This window comes from Antedon bifida, chromosome 7 (genome assembly GCF_963402885.1).
Source record: "Antedon bifida chromosome 7, ecAntBifi1.1, whole genome shotgun sequence".
NCBI classification, from domain to species: Eukaryota; Metazoa; Echinodermata; class Crinoidea; order Comatulida; family Antedonidae; genus Antedon; species Antedon bifida.
The window spans coordinates 1,440,534-1,461,273 of NC_136232.1; the positions used below are offsets into that span (position 1 = coordinate 1,440,534).

Sequence of the window (20,740 nt, forward strand, 5' to 3'; positions counted from 1 at the left end):
AAATAATAGATGTCATTTCCGGAGACCTTGCAGCTTTATTTTAAACAGTTTGGTATGCCGTGCGTTGTTATGCAAATGAGTTTGTGCAGGTGTATTATGAGGAAGATGGTCAACACGCCACACTGTTAAATTTTGATGTTGTTAATCTTTACATTAGAAGATTGTTCAAATCATGTAAATAAAACTTTTTCCGGCCGGGAACCTATCAGCTCCCCTCTTTTAGTTTGCAAAAGTAATCTCGAAAAGAACTTCATGTGGAAAGAAGCCCACCCAAGAGTACTAAAAAATGAAGGAGCACATGGGCTTCTTTTCGAGGTTTTATGGTAGTCTATTTAATGGAAAATAATGCCATGCAACTTTGTTTCTGATTTTATAAAAGGTCCACTTGTTTTAGGCCTGACATTTACAACCCTCAAAATATCTCTCTTTTAAAATAAAGAAAAACAATATTCATTATTTTATTTATTTATTTATTTATTTTTTATTTATTTTTTAATTTAAAAAAAAAAAAATATCCGTAGAGGTTCGAACTCAATCTACTAGAGCTGAGAGCACCCAAACCTGAGCATTACCCGTTAGGCCACAAAGTAGTACATGACTGAACAGCTGATAATAGTCTATTTATACGTGTATTACGTAATTCATCAGTACGTCATAACTATCATATTAACTTTGTTAAAACCAAAATGATCAGTTAGCTCAGTCGCCTGAGCGTCGTGTTGACAACACGTATGTCGTGGGTTCGATTCCCACGCTGGTCGGTGGAATAGAGTTAAAGGCATGCGGCCACTGTGTTTGGGGTTCACAGAATTATACGTCCCCCTTTCCACCACACATCATGAGGCGACAACATCAATGCATCTGGTGATGTGCTGGAAACGACCCCAAAAGGCTGTGGCAGGGCCTTAGTGCTGAGGCAGGGAGAGCACATTTAACATCTTTTTTTTTATTTATTTATTTTTTTTAACCCGTATTTTATCTCGTAAATTTTATGTTTGCCGCCCTCATTTTTAAAATAAATTGAATTTATATTTTCATCGCAGGTGTACGAACCGGTTTGGTATGCCGTGCGTTGTTATGCAATGGTTATGCAGGTGTAGTGGGAAAGATGGTATTGTTAGTCATTCGCGGTCAACACGCCACACTGTTAAATTTTGATTTTGTTAATCAATGTTGCTACATTGGTAGCGAAAATGTCCGATTCATGCAAGATATTGTATTGTAAAATGTTATGAATAAACTTTTATGGTAGTTGGTGTGTATGGCCGCACCGTCCCCAGAATGAACATGTTTTAAACAGATAGTTTGTCTCCGATGGTTTTTGTATGGGGTTAATGGAGAGTGAAATAAGATCAAATATATTCCAAAGATGCCGATTTCTAGACCAATTTCGAAGTAGACTAATTCCGCCGTCGGACTAGGCCTTATACGAAGTCAAGTTTTAAAGTAGAAAACCACACCTACAACTTTGAAGTCGCATCTGGATAGTTGAAATTTTAACATTACCATACTATTATCATAGGTGATTATGTATAGTAATAAGTATAAGTGCAATTCTGGGCTCTATTTTCATTATTATTAGCTCTGCCACAACCATGGTGGGCTAGTACTGGAGACTTAATATTTAATTTCATATTTCCATGAATAGGTGCACTCTCCGGGGACACTAAATAAGTATTTATCTTAGACAAACGCAAGTTATTAAAATCACTGATATGGCTTGAAACTAATTTTTATAGAGTACCGATATTTAACATATATACCTGGAAGTTATATTTTTGAAGTATTTTCAGAAGTAATTTTAAAAATTCAAACATGATGTGGGTCCCGTAATTTCACCTATGTTACACTGTATATAGATATACAGTACACTGTAGAGTATAGAGCATATATTCTATGACACATAATAGTCACCAATCAGCACCATAAGCATCATATCATGTCACAGGATTGCATAAATCAATATTTTGCAGTAATATTTAACATACGTGCAAAATTAAATATCAGTAAAATTATAAAAATGATCACCTAAAATTCGTCAAAGTGACGAATTAAATTCTAGTTCTCGATGTTTTTGTATGTGACTATTTCGCTGTGCTCCACCACTGGTGCCAAATTGGATCCACTGGAGCACAGTGTATTAACATACGAAAATATATTGAAACTTAATTGGGTCCACTTATTAACATACGAAAAGATATTAACATTCAGTGACTTATTTCTAGTTTACATCACTGTGCTCCACTGGTGCCAAATTGTGTCCACTTGAGCACAGTGTATTAACATACGAAAAGATATTTAAACTCAAGTGACTTCAAATTACGTCCACTTGAGCACAGTGTATTAACATACGAAAAGATATTGAAACTTAAATTACTTTATTTCTATTTTATATCACTGTGCTCCACTGGCGCCAAATTGGGTCCACTTGAGCACAGTGTATTAACATACGAAAAGATATTGAAACTTAAATGACTTTATTTCTATTTTATATCACTGTGCTCCACTGGCGCCATATTGGGTTCACTTGAGCACAGTGTATTAACATACGAAAAGATATTGAAATTTAGTGACTTTATTTCTATTTTATATCACTGTGCTACCCTGGTGCTAAATTGGGTCCACTTGAGCAGTTACCGTAGTACACTTTCTATTATTGAAGTTAATAAAGGCATAAATGGCGCTCCGTAGAGAAGTAGTGGATGCTCCAGTCGCCAGAATGACGCTCTGAATATACCTCGAGACTAGACGTAAAAAATTTGAAATCAAAATGGCGGCGTCGGTAAGCACATTTTTTAAAACAAATTTCTTAAAAAATATTATAAAGGTTACGATAAACTTAATTTACGTAGTTTTAAATTGTTCAATCTGCCGTGGTTATATTTATTGTTAAAACAAAACTGATAACACAAGAAAATGTGCACTAGGCTTGGCCTATAGCTAGGCTAGCTAGGTGCAGATGACGGAGGGAGAGCAAGCAGTTAGTGAGGTGTTTGGTTGCCATGCACAGCCAGTGAGTCTGGCGGGATTATTTAGACTGTTTCAACCTCTAGCTACTGAACTGTAGGCTTCTATTTAGGGTATAATGAAAGGAGGGGATCATGTGTCTTTATTAAAGTAGACAGGCCTAGCTTCCTTTTTTAGTAATAGTAGATCCACCAGAATTATAATATTTAATAATACAGTTAATAATATAAAATATAGATGGATGATCATGTTGATGTTTTGTGCGACAACCATCATTCAATCCATATGATTGATGGATTACCTTGAAAATGACCTTGTTGGTTGCTTGCTTGCTGCTGTGGTTTCAGCAACCACTTGTATGAACATTTCTTTATGGGAGAGACATGTCTATCATTACTATATTAAATCAAATAAATCATTCTAATTATGCAAATAAGTGAATGACATTTTAAATTTCAATTCAATTTATTCCGGATTTTACAATACAAACAATAACACATACAGTACACGTCATTCTAGACCTACTGAGTGGGGGAATCAGCGAACTCAATTGCTTTCAATGGGAAATCCCAGCTTGCAGTGACACACCTTTACAAATTTAAAATAAATTGGTTATTTGTTACTTCAAATCAGATCAAATTTCTTTGTGGTCTGAAACTTGCCCTGGTTGTCTGTATGTTTTTCAAGTAATTATGTTTGGTATAAAAATAGTTTTTAAAGTTAAACTTGAAATAGCAATTGATATGCAACCAAGAACACTCATCATTTTTTCTTTTGTTTCTGATAAAGAGTACAGCACAAAAAGTTCAAGAGGTTCGAGAGGTTACAAGAATTGAGAGAATTGGTGCCCACTCTCACATTCGTGGTTTAGGTCTTGATGATGCACTTGAACCGAGAGCTGTTTCACAGGGTATGGTGGGCCAAGTAGCAGCACGCAGAGCTGCAGGCATCATCCTTGAAATGATTAAGGTATTGAGAAAGGAATATAGTATCTTTATTTGTTAACAGAAATTTGTTTTTAAAACTGGCATTTCATATAGAGAAATAAAACAATAAAAATTACACAGAAAAATTGCATCAACACAGAAAAGCACTACAACAACAAAATTCTCTGAAAAAAGTGGCAAAAAAATTAAGATAAATGAGATGAGAAAAATAAATATTGTCCGTAAAATATGTACTGTAGACCAATCATTTCAATTTAGCAATAAACAAAAAATAATATGTTGCCATCTAAAGCTCTGTCTACACTATCAAACTTGATGTGACAAAGAAATGTGCCCATATATGGACACGATGATGTCATCACTACCATATTTGGGCATATCACTACCATATTTGGGCATATCACATTTTGTTGTCAGACTAGTTGATAGTATGGGCAGAGCTTAGTTTGGATTATCATGAATATTAATTGCTGTTTGTTTCTAACTTAGCATTCACTTTCTTCTTTGCAGGAGGGTAAAATAGCAGGTCGAGCTGTCTTGATAGCTGGACAACCTGGCACAGGAAAAACAGCAATTGCTATGGGTAGGCTAGTCATTCTGTTTATACTTTAACTTTTAGAGGACCAGGTCACAAAACTAAAATTACATTTTTTGGGGATCTTTTTGAGTATCATGCACACCTTTTTATTGCAGTGAATACCTCAAAAACTTAATAATAAACTATGATACGTTGCTGTTGTAACAGAAAATAGTTACTGCAGTAACTGCATTAGAATAATTTTTACATGATCCATAAGATGTATTCGTTATTTATTTTACCCATTCATTGTATATATTTGAGTATTTTTCCTTGAATTTGAAAATTGCAAGTAAACTGGTATTTTAATTAGTAAGAAAAATGTCTTTGGATTTGTTACTAATAAGCAAAATGTGTATTTCCTTATCCTTGTCCTTTTTTAAGGTCTTTAAAGTAAATGTTTAGCTGTTATAAAATAATGTTGTTTTTTTTATATAGGTATGGCCCAAGCCCTAGGCCAAGATACACCTTTCACAGCAATGGGTGGAAGTGAGATTTACTCCCTGGAGATGAGCAAGACAGAAGCTCTTACTCAGGCCTTTAGAAGGTCTATTGGAGTAAGAATAAAGTAAGCTACCAATTAATGAGTGTTATTATTTTGTTGTTATAATACTAGTAAACCTTGTCATAAGTAGATATTTTATATTATTTTAAATACTATAGATGAAATTGTACAGTTTAACCATGTATGAGCAAAAACGAACAAAAACTCTGCTTACGCACGGCCTATATCACACAGTGTCACCTGTATTCCAATTACAGAATGACTACGCAGCGCCCTCAATACACAATTAATTCCAAATCATTACAGTAAGATTTAAATAAAAAGTTAGGTCATAAGGTTAAATCAACTTGTTGAATTCATAGTTTATAAAACATTTTTCTTGGTAGGGAAGAAACAGAGATAATAGAAGGAGAAGTTGTAGAAATACAGATAGATAGACCAGCCACTGGAACTGTGAGTATTTTTAAGCTCTGTCTACACTATTCAACTAGTTTGACAAAAAAAGTTTGATATACCCCAATGTGTTAGTGGTATGACATGGTGGTTTTATAGTGTAGAGAGCTTTAGTGTGTACAGATATAATGATATATGAAACTTACGGCCTTACCATGTTAAAAAACCGGTTCTCGTCAGATCATTAAAGTTAAGCAACATTGGGCCCAGTTAGATGGAAGGCCATCTGTGAATATTGAGTGCTGTATATATGGAGCTGCTGACTCTTATGGCAGCCCCTGCTTCTAGTATCTGCCTCAGACATATTGGCTTATGCCTCTGGTCAAGGTGGGCACTGGACGAGAGAAGCTCTTGATCAATGATAGGACCAGCCAGTCCTTAGTCCTGGCTTTAGTTTCATCCATTATTCAGATGTTGGACTAACTGGCATTGTTGTTCGCAACAAACGTTGTACAAAATAATAATGATGATGTCTCTATATCCTATAGGTGTTTTATCGGACAATTCTTGGAACTGCCAATAAATGTAGTTAAATTTTGATTTGTTTTTATAGGGCGCTAAAGTCGGTAAGCTGACACTGAAAACAACCGAGATGGAAACGATATATGACCTTGGCACAAAAATGATAGAATCTCTCACAAAAGAAAAAGTACAAGCTGGGTGAGTGGACTTCTTTAAAGCCCTGTCTACACTATCAAACTTTATGCAACAAAAAAATGCGATGTGCCCATATATGGACATGATGTATCACTACCATATGTGGGCATATCACTATCATATTTGGGCATATCACTATCATATTTGGGCATATCACTACCATATTTGGCCACTTCACACTTTTTTTGTCAGACTAGTGTAGACAGAGCTTGTCGGCACATCTCACTTGTTATGGGTTGTTTGTTTACCCTGCTTCCATAAAAATTTAATCTTTTATAAAGAAAAAATGTTTGGTAAAACTGATATAAATTTCTCTGAATGTGTATGTGTATTTTTCTAATTTTAAATAGAGACATCATCACAATTGATAAAGCCACAGGGAAGATTAGCAAACTGGGTCGAAGCTTTACACGTGCCCGTGATTATGATGCTATGGGTCCTCAGGTAAGTGACTCATTTAGTTTCAGTTCTTTGGTGTATGTAGGCTGTATGTGAGGGTTAAGCAAATATTACGAAAACAGATACGTAATACAAATAATCATTTTCCTAAGCCAGTAAAAATCTGTTTCGCATGGCAATGAAATATGACTGCAGTAAATGTTAATGAAGTGCAGGTACGTATTGAATATTAAAGTTTAAATTCATGGTAATTAACCATGTAGAAAAAATGTGTTTAAAGATGTATTGTCTCTTGAAACACAAAAAATGAAGGTCAAAATATTCTAAATTTAAATTGGCCATATCAAAGTAATATTAAAGTTATTCACTTTAAGTCGAAAAAAAAATACATCTTTAACTGCATTCTGTGATTGACCTCAAATTATTTTCATTTTGCAGACTAAGTTTGTCCAGTGTCCAGAAGGAGAGTTACAGAAGAGAAAAGAGGTAGTTCACACAGTAACATTACATGAGATTGATGTCATCAACAGTCGTACACAAGGATTCTTAGCTCTGTTTTCAGGTATGGCTGGATGCTTCCCTTATAATTCTACATCCATATTTCTTTATACTTTGTGACCTTTTCTGTACAAGACTGTTCTCCCAGAGGGGCCAGGTAGAGATCCCTGATAAACACACTGAGAGGCAATCCTCTACCCTTTTAATATACTGTACCGAGTTTTTTATTGTCCATGTGTGCAGGACCAACAACTTTACATCCCACCTGAAGGACGAGGTGACGAACGTAGTATCTCCCAAGCAGTATGGCAGAGACATGTTTTTGACATGCTAGTCTGATATTCCATACTATTTTGACATACCACTCTCTCTTTTTCTTGGGTGCCATACTATCTACTGTATTACTGAAGTTTGTTAGGTAATCAAAATAACATAACAAAGTACTAACACACCTTATAATGCGGGGTATTGTATGTACCTTTTATTGGTTGAACGTAATACTAGTCTACATAACATTGTATCAATACAGGGGACACGGGTGAGATTAAGCCTGAAGTTAGAGAGCAGATTAACGCTAAGGTGGCTGAATGGCGAGAGGAAGGAAAGGCTGACATTGTACCAGGAGTAAGTTGAAAACTAGTTCTTAAATCTACAAATTGGAGAAATGCAATCTAAATGTTTATCTTGAGTTGATGAGTATTAAAAAAGGGGATACCCAACAAAGTGTCCCTTTAATAGAGGTGTGCTATGTTATGAATGATGGTTGTAGATTTCTCAAGCAAGTCCATTGTTCAGTAGACTATACCATTTGTGGAGAGGGGTGTTCAATTAAAATGTCTACTTTTCAAGTTATATCTTGCTCTTTGAGGAGAAAGGCTATTGTCGGTTTATCCATGTAAGCTAAGCACGAAATAGACTGTATATTTTAACATAGGGAAAGGAATTTCACATGCCATGTTCTGACATATCTTTTTATGACCATATTTTGAATGTGTTATTTTCTTTTTTAGGTGTTATTTGTAGATGAGGTACATATGCTCGATATTGAGTGTTTTTCGTTTTTGAACCGAGCTTTGGAAAGCGACATGGCGCCAATCCTTATTATGGCTACCAACAGAGGAATTACAAAGTAAAGAAAATTTTATTAAATTTTATTCATTTATCGAACACAAGTAATACAAGAGAAGAGTAAAATTGTAATACTAGCAATTTCAATACAATGTCAAAGTGAACGAAAAGAAAGATCAATATTCTATCAAGTTGTTCATCTCTAAATAAATAAAATAAAAAATATAAGGTGAAGATATTGGTTTAGAACCAATTTCTATCTTAGTAACGAATGACATTTTGGAAATGCAATCTTAAGCTCCGTCTACACTACACTAGTTTGACAAAAAAGTGTGCCCAAATATGGTAGTGATATGCCCACATATGGTAGTGATATGACATTGTGTCAATATATGGGCACATCACATTTTGCAAGTCGCATAAAATTTGTAGACTGAGCTTTATGTACTGTAGAATCAAACTACTTTATTACTATTTTTATTTTATTAACAGGATTCGTGGCACAAAATACCAAAGTCCCCATGGCATTCCTATTGATTTGTTGGACAGGTTACTCATCATATCTACAAAGCCATATTCCGAGAAAGAACTCCAACAGATTCTCAAAATCAGGTGAGCAAAGCTTTGTCTACACTATCAAACTGTATGTGATGTGCCCATATATGGACATTATGATGTCATATCACTACCATATTTGGGTATATCACTACCATATTTGGGCACATCACACTTGTTTTGTCAAACTAGTTTGATAGTAGACAGAGCCTAAAGTAAAGTGCTTTGACCTTTAGAGTGGGTAGCCTATACAGTCAAAGACTGTTCTCCCAGAGGGCTCAGTGCACTGTGTTATAGTGAGTGGCTCTGTGCGACAGTGGCTGTGTCTGAACTAGTACACCTAGTTAAAACCCTTACTCATCTCGAAAGATGTGCTAGGTTCTTTAAAGTGATGTTAGCTAGATGTGTACACTGGACCTATGGTTTATAATCCTTTGAGGTCTTGTTCTACTACCTGAACCATGGAGCAAGTGAGCCTCGAACCCTTGTCGATGTTAATGTTAATTAAAACCATACATAAATTGCCCTCTGCATGTAAAAGTACTGTATCTGTAACCGCTCATTTATGTTTAAAAATCCTTATTTTATGTTTATGTAAATTAAATTTAGAATTATTCTTTTTTTAGATGTGAAGAAGAGGATGTAGAGATGTCTGACGACGCGTCTATAGTTCTCACTCGTATTGGCTTGGAGACATCGCTTCGTTATGCAATCCAGTTGATTACTGCATCTAGTTTGGTTTGCAGAAAACGAAAGGTATGAATTTGAAGCAGAAATGCATATTCATTGAAATGTATAAATGTTTTTTACATTCATAGTAATTTTTGTTGTTGTTTAGCTCACAGGAATGTGTATTTAAAAATCTATGAGTTACTAACAATTGCATGTTCAATCTTTCAATACAATATTGTATTCTTTGAGGTAATGATCGAATACCAATACAATTTAAAGCACCATTAAATGAAATTAAAAATTACAATAATAAATGTTAATATTTGGATCAGGCAATGAAGCCTAAAATATTCAGTACATCAATAGGCATATTAAAAATTGTGATGACCATACAACGTTTGTATCTCTTCATGTACTGTAGGGCACCGACATAGGCATTGAAGATATAAAGAGAGTCTACTCCTTGTTCCTGGATGAATCGAGATCCACTCAGTTCCTCAAGGAATATCAGCAAGAATTTATGTTCAGTGAAGTGACAGGTAAATATTTGAATTTATTTGGAAAATACATACTTCATTACATTACTAAAGCTACTGTGGAGTAGCTTTGCGTCAGGCTGTTGAGTAATTGGTCAGATGTTTTGCCCTACTCTGACATACTTTGTACTTTATACTAAATACATTGAGAAAATATTTGCAAGTAATTCTCAGGTGAGATTCCAAACCATGATCTCCAGATCACCAGCCTGGCGTTCATATCTCTAGAACACCGAGCTACTTAGTATAAAGTACTAATTATGTCAGAGTAGGGAAAACATCTAAGCAGTTACTAAAGCTACTTTTACATTAAATAAAAATACATAATAAAGTAAACTTGCTATATGGCCTCAAAATACTTGGGTTTTTAGTATGCCTTTTTCCAAGGTCCAGATTTTAGAAAAATAAAATATAAAAGCATGGACAATCCATAGATAGTGTATAGTATATAGTAATAGTATAGTGCTATATATTTTGTTAAAATACATCCAAACATAGAGGGTGCTATTAAAAAATATTTGGCATCTAGAATTTATAGTAAACAATAGATTTAACATGCATTGTGGAAAATGCGTTCAAAAATCTAAATTTTTAATAGTACAAAATTTATTTTTGAGACCAAATGGTTTATGGTTTTGGTTGAATTAGCTGTATTTTATTTAAATGTTTCTTTTTTTTTTTTTAAATTGTGAAGACAAAGATGAAATGGAAACATCTTGATTTCCAAGTAAATACATCTATTGAGAACATTCCAAGAAGAGGTAAGATGGTCTACCTAGCCTCTGATTGCCCAGATTGCCTATTTATGCTTACCTAGACTCTGTCTGTCCAGCCAACCCACCAACATGATGTTATTATACATGACTATGTAACTATAATACCATTTTCCACTGGATCTACTACTAGATGTAAGAATATCAATAAAAATAAATTCAAGTTAAACTAAATTATTATTTAGTGTTACAATTATATTAAAGCATTATATTGTATATTTTTATCCTTTTTTTGTTGTTGAACTGCTGTCAGTGTTATGGTAAAACATTTACCAACTTCCAAATCTAAAAAGTTCTTTTTATACTAAATGTCTAGTGTTACATTAGTTAACATATTTGTATACGTGTATTCTAGATAAAAGTAATTTTTACTTAAAGCCACTAGACCTTTTACCTAATTTAAGGTCACACTACATTTTCATCTTTAAATGGTTACAAATGTGAAAAATAAGTTGATAATTTAAGCAGCCCACAATAAATACCAGAATGCCTCGCCTCGTGCGCGGATTGATATTTTCATATTGTGATGTGATGCACCCAATTTTCGATCGATCGTGAAAGGGTAAACAAATAAAAGAACCGTAAGTTTTCACAGAAAATACCAGGTGTCCCCCAATTTGTATTAACAGATTCTGCCCAAATAGGACAGACAATTCAGAGTACGAGACAACGCTGGGCTATGCCTATTGCTAGCATACGATGTTCCTACGTTACCGCTCTTTACTAGCTAGGGCTACACGACACAATCTACTTAGATAGATATAGTGCATTGCTTCTCTCTTTTTATCATAATTTACCATCAAACGTACATTGAAGACAAGGAATGACCTGGTTTAATGTTTTTAAAGTACAGTAATATTATTTAAAATTACAAAAGTCAGAAATTGTAGGTCTAGTGTCTTTAGCTATAATACAATTAATATTGATTTTTTTGTATACTTATAAGTGGCATGATCCTGAAATTTCAAATTTAAAGAATAAATAGTTTAACAATTTCATTTAATCAGAGATAAAAACATTAAACTGGGTGGCAGTATGTTTGTTTGTTCAGTATTTTGAAGTGTACAATTGAAATAAACATGACTTTTTGTATCAATTTGAATTTGTTGTTGGTTTCAAACCTTCAAACCACAGATGTTGTTATAAATCTGTATGGATTGAACTGTACTGAATTAAGCTTAAACTTAAACTTTTTGCATTTCCAAATTATTGATTGGTATCAATAAGATATCCACATTTTGTTGTTTGGTATAAACACACAATGGAAACACTTTTTACTTTACAAATCTTTGGTAAAAACTAACCAGGTCAATTTATTTATCCCAAGTACAAACGACTGAATTGTTTCCCTGAATCGAACTAATATGTTAATTTTATCGCAAAAAGTTGTGTGCAGGACAAAACAAAGCAACTTCCACTCTATAAAATTTTGTAGTGGACTGAATGCATCATCACCAAAAAAAGGTGGCCAATGTGAGAGTAGACTACAATATCACTCAGACAAACTAATATGTACAGCATACTACTATTTGTTTAATGTTACAAATGCTATCAATGGTTATAACTTCAATCTTAACGTTTAACACTACTTATTGCTAAATTTGTAATATAAATAGGTTACAATAATGCACACTTTTTAATAGCAATGCTTAAAACTTGAGATGTTTAATAATTAAAGGAATGCTTTATAAGATCAAAATAGCTACTAAATTTAATTTCAGTTTCCATATGAAACCAATCTTTGGATAAGATAGATATTTCAAGCACAACTGTACTCAATGCTATACAAAAAGGCTGAATATTGAGCGTAGTCCTATGCAATTATTTATTCAACTTAGTTATTCTATTTATTTTTTGAATTAAATCTGTAATTTACCCGTAACAGAAATTATGTTGAACTAATGTAAATCTAAAAATATCGCAGATTTCCCTATAATTTCCATCTGTATGTAAATTTATAATTAAAAAAAAATATATAGGCAGAAGAAAACATCCTTAGAATTTAATTGGCTATACCTTCTATCAGCTTTTCAGGAAAAAAAAAACAATTAGCCTGCATCTGCCATCTTTTATTATTGTTGTTGATATATCCAGTGTTATTTAAAGATGTATTGTCCCTTTGACAAATTCCAAAAAAATAAAAAATAACAGATTTCAAAAAAAGGTGGGTCATTTTGAAGTATCATAATAGTTATTAACTATCACCAAAAATTTGTCGAAAAAAAAATAATTTAACTGAAATACAGACGTTTTTTTGTTAAAAAAATAACTCTGACTTCCAGTCAAAGTTTTCGATCAAAACATACCCCATAATAAAACGCGCTTGTTTGGCTACTCTGTATGCATAATCATAAAACTTCATCACGATCTGTGTGAAAATACCTTCTCAACCGTGACGAGTTGTAAACAATCCTAATTAGCATATGCATAATGCGTACTTGTGGTTTGAAATCTTTGTTTACTTTTGCTCGCGACGATTTTCCAGACGAAATGTAATCAAACTAATTTACCTGTTAATTACGTAAACTTGTTGCTTTTGGCTCGAATTTTTGACTTAAAGTGAATAACTTTAATATTACTTTGATATTACCAATTTAGATTTAGAAAATTTTGACCTTCATTTTTTTGTGTTTCAAGGGACAATACATCTTTAAGAAATTTGTATAACACCATTATAATGATCAAGTATAGTCCCAGATAGACTTGTCCCAAGTCTGTAGTTATTTTTTTATGTAAGCCCACCAGTCGGCTTTTCGATTTTTGTCTGAAAATGTATTATATGTATGAAACGCCATATGTGCCAAAATATTTATCTTTTTACTAATTTCCAGGGATTAACAAACTCTTGTGTTCCAATTTAGCCTAAATTGGGGGTGGTAAGTTTATATAACTGTAGCACCGTATTCCTTAATCTACAGTATATAATAGGCAAATGTAATCATATATGTAAGCCTACTGCAATGAATGTGTCCAATAATGGAGACATTGATCACCAAACACAAATCAATCTTACACTAATCTATACAAAATTATAAAAATACACGTCATTTGTCAAATTATAAAATTCATAAGCTTCAAATTTTAAAAAAATACTATAACCTAAAGTTTTGAATGAAGCTAAATGGAAACGTTTTTGAGCGTAAATTAACAGGCATGATTCTGGCAATATGAATATTTACAAAACGTCTTTATTCTTGCTTTAAATTAGCGTTTTTTGTATTTTCTTGTGCTTTTTTGTTTCCATTTACAACCGCATCTACCATGTCTGATTTTGTGATCAACGTCCCTGAAAAGCTAGCCATAAAATCGAGAATCGGACTCGGTAGATGGTTAAACAGCCATGCGTAAATAGGTGCTAAGAAGCCGCAGGCGTACCGCGTCTTCGGACGTCTGGCTAGAAGAGCGTGGATTATAGTGTCCGACACTGGTGAAATATCTGTTTCCAGTCGGGAATCGTTTTCTGTGTAGAAGCGGCTAGACATGTTTTTAAAGTAATGGTCACCGTAGATGGGACGTAAGTTGGCTGGAAGTTGCTCTTGCAGTTCTTTAAGTGTTTTTTGCATCAAACCTGAAGTTGTGGCAGCTGAAGAGAAAGGAATAAACCAGGGAGAAATTAGAATGAACTAAAATGTATTACGCTTTTTTGTTGAGGTAGACAACCTAACTTCCTCAAAAAAGTTTTCTGCAGTTTTCCTTAGTTTATCAACTGGCCTACACAAACTTTCTACAACTTTTTCTTGCTCAAGTTTTCAATTAAATAACTGTCTGTTATTACTATTTCTTACCAGTTTTGAAACCACCTGGTTCTACCGCCGACACCTTTATTCCCCATTTTTTCATTTCATTGCGTAGAACGTCTGTGAACATGTCCGTTGCAGCCTTTGAGGAGCAGTAGGCCGGAAGACTTGGCATAAATAACAAAGCTGAATAATAGATTCATGTTGGTAATTTGGCTGACAATATAACCATTCCATACTATTACTACATAGACAATTTAGTATGTTAGTAAATTTTTAACCAGAGTGTTAAAAGCTCTAATGCTGTGTCCCTGGCTCGAAATATTTTATTTATATTTTTTTGTTTTCTGATAAAAAATATATATTTTAAAAATCCAAATGGTATTTTGAATCACTTTTTTTTCGACTCGACTCAAAAAGGTAGATAGTAACTTACCACATAAACTTGTGACGTTTACAATTCTACCTTTTGATTTTCGAAGAAGCGGAAGAAAGGCCTTCACCATCCGTACTTGTCCTAGAAAATTTACATTCCATAATTTGTGGAATATGTCTAATGAGCAGATCTCAGTCTCTGCCATTATGCACTGCCCAGCATTGTTTACAAGACCCCAGAGTTCTGTAAGATAACAAAGATTTGATATTTATGATTTCCAACACGAGTGCTTTATGATAGAAACAAATAAGCTTAAGATTACGAAGTAAAGTTTACATTACTTACTTAATGTTTGAACTTTGTTTAGATACAAAATGACCCCTTTTAAGATTAATAATACATTCTATCAGCTGTTCAGAAATTATCCTGCTCATCTTTTATCATTGTTGTTGATCCAGTGTTAGTTTTAATAAGAAATCTGCATATATCATATATGATCAAGTATAGTCCCAAATAGACTATGAAGTAAAGTTTACATTACTTCTTAATGTTTAGATAAGAAATGACCTATGCCCCTTTTACGATTAACAAAGTGATTGTTAGAATACAAGATTGAGTTCTTACCAACAAAAATTCTTGTCTTATATTAATGTTGAGGCTCCCCTTCCCACCTAAATTTCTGGTCCCCATAACAAGGTTGAATTGCCCTCTCACCAACTAAATTTGTAGTCCCTCCCATCAATTAATATAGTCTCAGTTCATACAGCCTCTGATTTGAGTATGTCTACATACAAATTTTGAACTTTTTATTTAGTAGAATGCTTTATGCAAAATTTATTTTTAAAAAAAAATTTTTCATAAAGCACCTTTTTTGGAGAGTTGATGTTTAACAACTTCCAAAGCCTTCTTCACTTGCTCATCACTGGTTACGTCCAATTGCAGAGTGACCAGTCGATCCGAACAATCGCCTACAAGAGCTTGTTCACCATCGCCACCTTTCTTTAGACACCCTGCAAAGACCCGGAAGCCGAGGGCATCCAGTTGTTTAGCTGTCTCGTAGCCAAACCCACTGTCACATCCTAAGTAACAAAATTGATAGTAATTGTTGCTGTATCATGTCTACATTACGACTGTATTAATTATTATGATTTATTATATGATATGATCATATATTTTCAGTACATTATGAAAATGGCCTTATGAATGTAAATACAGTAATTGCCATATTCAATTGAATTGGGAAAATATGTTAATTTAGAATGGTAAAAATGTTATGTAATGAAAGCTTTTTTTGTGTGTGAGTACTAAATGATTATAATAAAACTTTATTATTAATAATTAAATACTCAACTCGAATATGCCATACTAAGTTACTATACTTACAACTTATAAATTATACAGCGGCTAAATAATTAGTTCTTTTATTAAAACTTAATAAACAAAAAGCCTGTATTACCTGTAATCAGCACCGCTTTCTCTTCAACTGGAAGATATCCCTGAGGAAGATTATTAAAGATGTAATAGCAAGCAGTCGCAAAGACAATCAGGCCAAGTATGCCTCCCAAGATGAACTGGCTAAGAGGTTGGAGAACAGTAGGTAAGATGAGGAGCAAAATTGATGGAAAATTTAACTCCAGTTCATTACTTAGATAGCGAGATAAAGCCGCACCGCTAAACACTATCGTTATCGTCGAATACGATAATAAATATAAATGATACAGAGACATTATACTTAAAATGTTAATAAGTTTTTTCTAGAAACAAAAATAGCTAGCCTAGCTAGGCCTACGAACACGAACCAACTGAAGACAATCGCGGTAAATAAAACAGCGATTATCTAGAAATGCCATGGTTCACTAAGCACGAGTACTTATTTTTAGAACAACGAACTTCCGGTATTTACGTTCTACGATTCATATGGCGCGCCAGGCCCGTCTTTCACAAAAATACTTTTTAAATCGTGGGTAATATCGGTTATTTATTATTATTTATGGTAATACGACAATAATTTGTAATGTATGCTTGTTGAAATAACATCGTTATAATATTAGTAACTTTAACCAGACATTTAAAGTATTGATATTTATTTATGGTAAGGCAGTTTCGGCGTGTAATAACACATCTATTTGTTGCCCAAGTTGGAGTTTTGTTGTCATCGTCATCCGTATATGGTACCACCATGGCTAGATTAAATGCATTATTGATCATATTTTCATTACTTGTAGTAAGTATTACTTTATTATTAATATAGTGATATCTTCAACATTGTTCATTTTATAATCAGTTTGATAGTTTAATGACCATTCTAGCACATAAAGGCAAATATTTTAGGAAATAGCTAGGCCTAAATAATATTAATTTCTAGGCCTAGGCCTAACCTAGTAAAGTAGTTTTCAGGAGAAGTTGTTTCGCCAGCATCATTTGCCACTAAGTCGTTTCGCCCCTATCTATTGGATGATTAACTTAAATGCTTATAAATACATAAACAACTCAATTATGTTGTTAAACAGAACCATCCATGAGTGTGTTGTTATATAATTTGTATTTTATATACACAGCGTTTATAATTTCTTGTGGTTATATTTTCTTTCAGACTGTAGAATGTTACAGAAATCGTCAAATTCAAATTGGTATGTTTTTTTTCCAGCTGCAGCATTTTCACTTGTTTTTCTGCGCTAATGGAGGAAATAATTAATAAATTATTTATTTCCTCCTTGCGTGCCTCGTAACAAAAAAGAGGCATTACACAACTTACATGTCTATTTTAATGTGTATAAATATAGCGCCCTCTATATAATGTGTTGTATATTTTTATTGTTATACCACCCTCTATATAGACTTTACATCTCTTTATTTTCTTCATATCCTGTACAATGAGGAAAACAATTTTTATTAGTAAAATAATAATAATTTTTTTTTTTTTTTTTCAGTGAGTAAGAAAGGACGTTGTCCAGATGTGTCGGATGGTCAATTTGGCATCTGCGCCAATACATGTGACAATGACCTGAGCTGTGACAATAAAATGAAATGCTGTCAAAATAGTTGTGGAGGTTACTCCTGCATGGAACCTATTGAAGGTGACAATAATATTAGTTTTCTTGAAGATAAATCAGTGCATGTATGTAATTGTGTTGTGAGGAAAAAGACCCAAAAGCTTATTTTATGATTTTCCAGCCATCATAATTGTACTATACGATCCAAGAAACCTCTAGTCTAGGTAGCTGAAAGTGTTTTATTTCACCCATCGTCTAGAGTTTATCTCATTACATCTCTGTCTGTGTGTAACATGAAATTGTTATACATAGATAACATTACTACTAAACAAAATATAATAGTTAATTATATCTCAACCATAATAATAATTATATTTTATTTGGAATACCAACCGAATGAATCTTTTTAATGAACATTATTACTGTACTTGTTTAAATCCTTCCTATCCTCAATTGAGCTTGGGCTGTACTTTTACTGTATGTCTACTGTTTCATTTTGTAGTACCCTATTCCGCTTTGTTTTTCCTTTTTTCTAGGCAAAATAGAAATTCTCCTAATATAGTACTTGCTTTGTTTGCTTGTTGTAATCATGTGACTGGAAGATTATACCTAAACAATCCTTTTGACTGTCGGAATAACCACACAAAGCTCTATCTGGCCCTTTGTCTAAAAGTTGTTGTTGTGGACACATAACATATAAGTTTAGTCAATATTTTTACTGTATATTTTCATTTTCCATAAGTCGTTTATTTGATTAATTCTCAGAGAGAATGTGTCATATTCCTTGCTCAAGAATATATGAACCTGTGTGTGGTTCAGATGGCCAGACTTATAGTAGTGAATGCATGTTGAAATTCACGACATGTTCACGTAATCAGGAGTTTGTACACATGGTGCATGATGGTACATGCCAAGAAATAGATTTGAAGCAAGAAAGTGAAGCCCTGCTGCGTAAGTAGATTGGATTTTATTATTCCTACATACACTTTATTCGAGGGAGGAGTTTATTCAGGGGAGGCGTTTATTTTTTTGGGTGTAATATGGTACAGTAGCATGTACTGTATAATCAAATAAATAGATATGAAAAAATACACATTTAATATCGAAAAGGGATAAAATACAGTAAAAATTGTGTAAAAATGATTGGTAAATTGTAGATCATGATGTCTACTACAAATAGAAATGTTTTGTAATACAATATTGTGTATATTTTCACGTGGCTGGGTGTTTATTCGAGGAAATAAATAAAGGCCAAGGGCGTTTATTCGATGGGGCGTTTATTCAAAATGATGTTCTATGGGGGGCGTTTATTCATGCTGTATAAAATCTTTTGCAGGTGGTATATGTGAAAGAAAGAAAGCTGAGAAAAAACCAATGATTGGAGCACAGGTACCACAGTGTGACAGTGATGGCAATTATGAAGCAATGCAATGCTGGGGATCTGTTGGTAAATATGGTTTCTTTATATTTATTCCATTTTTACCATCACACAAATTCTGAGATGTATATATGTAGAGGAGTGAGTAGCCAGGTGTTTAAGACACTGAAACCGTAATCCGTATCCTGTTAGAGGAAGCTCACTCGTTCCATGGTTCTGCTGGGCTATAAATCGAGGTCCAGTGTACACACTTTAAAGAACTTTGTACATTTTTCAAGACGAATAGGGGGGTACCCTGATGTACTATCTCATACAGCCACTGTCATAGACAGACAGAAGAAGCATGTAGTTGAAAATCCACAACGCCATGAGCAATTGTAATTTCTATTTCTATTGTTATAATAATATTTTCTCAGGTACGTGTTGGTGCGTTGATGAGCAGGGGGAGAAATTGTCTAAACCTGAGAGAGGGACACTTTCAGCTGAACATTGCCAGAAATTGAGAAACAAACTTGAAAACAGTCCTTAAATCTGCGACAGATTTATGCATCCAGATTTCAATACTTGTCAATATCCTAAATTAACAAAATTGGCCGCTACAAATATATTTTCTAGCTTATTAACTATATATGGTGTATAATTATAAATGTAATATGCAGATAACCAAATTTCAAATCTCTAGGATTAGGAGATTAAGATTAATTTAGGAGATCTAGATAGTATGGCACGTCTATCTTGGAAGTAATTTTAGTTGGCATTATTTAGACATCATGTTAGTAGTCCTTTACGAGTGTCATACGTAGACGTTGATGCAGACTTAACTATAGGTATGACACGCCATCCACCATCCCGATATGCATTAATTTATAATTTATAATAATCTAGATATTGATAAGGGAATTGAAAACTAATATCGGTAATAATAACTCATGCTTTAATAAGTGAAATAATTCTCTTGGTATAATAATAATTTAGGTATTTGTATAGTGCCAGTATCGAAACTAACTAAACCGAAGTAAAAATCAAAGGCGCTTGTATTAGATATTAAAAAGATGCGTTTTAAGTTCTTTTTTAAAAATAGCAATAGATGTTGATTTAGTAATATGTTGAGGGATAGAATTCCAAAGAGCAGCACAGACATACCCATGTTTACACTTATTAGATGCCAATATTTTTAGCGCCCTCTATGGTTTGATATACTGTTATAGCGCCCTCTATAATTTTATAAAACCACCCAATATTTCATTTTTCCAATCTGGATGGTCTGACATTGTCAAATTGTCAATTATACGAATGTTTTGATTGCATACAAAAGTATAGAGAACATTTTTAATCAATTTTACCAGCGTTTTTGTATTTTTTTTTGTAGATAATTTACTGTATTTCTTGTAATGTAGATTTATGTTAAGGTGCAATAGGGAATGCCCTAGTTTATGATAATACCTGCTACTTTATAATAATAAAAGTATATTTCTTAAAAAAGTAATATTGTAGATTCATTTTGTTTAACCTGGTGTTAATATGTATTCTGACTCACTGTCTCTGTATTCTAGCAAATTAAAACCTTCATTATATGGGCTGACAATATTGTCCATATTTATCAAGGTATCTTGATTTTTTTTAAATACAAACATTAAAAATCTTAATTT

General features: G+C 33.3%; 3 protein-coding genes across 4 annotated transcripts in view; 2 read left to right on the forward strand and 1 right to left on the reverse strand.

Annotated features, from left to right (window-relative positions):
• Positions 1-20,577, forward strand: part of LOC144848098 (uncharacterized) — a 52,854-nt gene extending 32,277 nt beyond the window's left edge. The window contains exons 2-7 of one of the 2 annotated variants that reach the window (XM_078704787.1): positions 16,873-16,944; positions 17,314-17,350; positions 17,651-17,797; positions 18,479-18,664; positions 19,050-19,160; positions 19,508-20,577. In XM_078704787.1, the coding sequence (XP_078560913.1) occupies positions 16,900-16,944; positions 17,314-17,350; positions 17,651-17,797; positions 18,479-18,664; positions 19,050-19,160; positions 19,508-19,620 (639 nt within the window). In that variant the 5' untranslated portion in view covers positions 16,873-16,899 and the 3' untranslated portion in view covers positions 19,621-20,577. Of the gene's footprint in view, positions 1-16,640; positions 16,945-17,313; positions 17,351-17,650; positions 17,798-18,478; positions 18,665-19,049; positions 19,161-19,507 lie in introns of those variants that run through there. The other variant, XM_078704785.1, reaches the window with a different exon arrangement.
• LOC144849162 (ruvB-like 2) lies at positions 2,683-11,709 on the forward strand. The gene is made up of 14 exons (XM_078706185.1): positions 2,683-2,782; positions 3,757-3,936; positions 4,425-4,497; positions 4,930-5,059; positions 5,383-5,449; positions 6,003-6,109; positions 6,457-6,550; positions 6,944-7,067; positions 7,533-7,627; positions 8,014-8,132; positions 8,564-8,683; positions 9,253-9,382; positions 9,720-9,837; positions 10,529-11,709. The coding sequence occupies exons 1-14, from the start codon at positions 2,771-2,773 to the stop codon at positions 10,552-10,554; spliced, it is 1,395 nt and encodes a 464-aa protein (XP_078562311.1). The 5' UTR covers positions 2,683-2,770; the 3' UTR covers positions 10,555-11,709.
• Positions 12,257-16,546, reverse strand: LOC144849163 (D-beta-hydroxybutyrate dehydrogenase, mitochondrial-like). The gene is made up of 5 exons (XM_078706187.1): positions 16,177-16,546; positions 15,587-15,799; positions 14,781-14,963; positions 14,393-14,530; positions 12,257-14,190 (listed from the first exon to the last, which is right to left on the reverse strand). The coding sequence occupies exons 1-5, from the start codon at positions 16,445-16,447 to the stop codon at positions 13,796-13,798; spliced, it is 1,200 nt and encodes a 399-aa protein (XP_078562313.1). The 5' UTR covers positions 16,448-16,546; the 3' UTR covers positions 12,257-13,795.
• Positions 20,578-20,740: the final 163 nt, after the last annotated feature.

Bases quoted from the DNA above. Each gene is read 5' to 3' on its own strand.
- LOC144849162 (XM_078706185.1), top strand. The intron at 6,551-6,943 runs GTAAGTGACTCA...TTCATTTTGCAG, and splicing joins ATGATGCTATGGGTCCTCAG to ACTAAGTTTGTCCAGTGTCC. The intron at 7,628-8,013 runs GTAAGTTGAAAA...TTTCTTTTTTAG, and splicing joins AGGCTGACATTGTACCAGGA to GTGTTATTTGTAGATGAGGT.
- LOC144849163 (XM_078706187.1), bottom strand. From the start codon at position 16,447: ATGTCTCTGTATCATTTATATTTATTATCGTATTCGACGATAACGATA. The intron at 14,531-14,780 runs GTAAGTTACTAT...TCTATTATTCAG, and splicing joins AAACGTCACAAGTTTATGTG to CTTTGTTATTTATGCCAAGT. The intron at 14,191-14,392 runs GTAAGAAATAGT...CTTTCTCTTCAG, and splicing joins ACCAGGTGGTTTCAAAACTG to CTGCCACAACTTCAGGTTTG.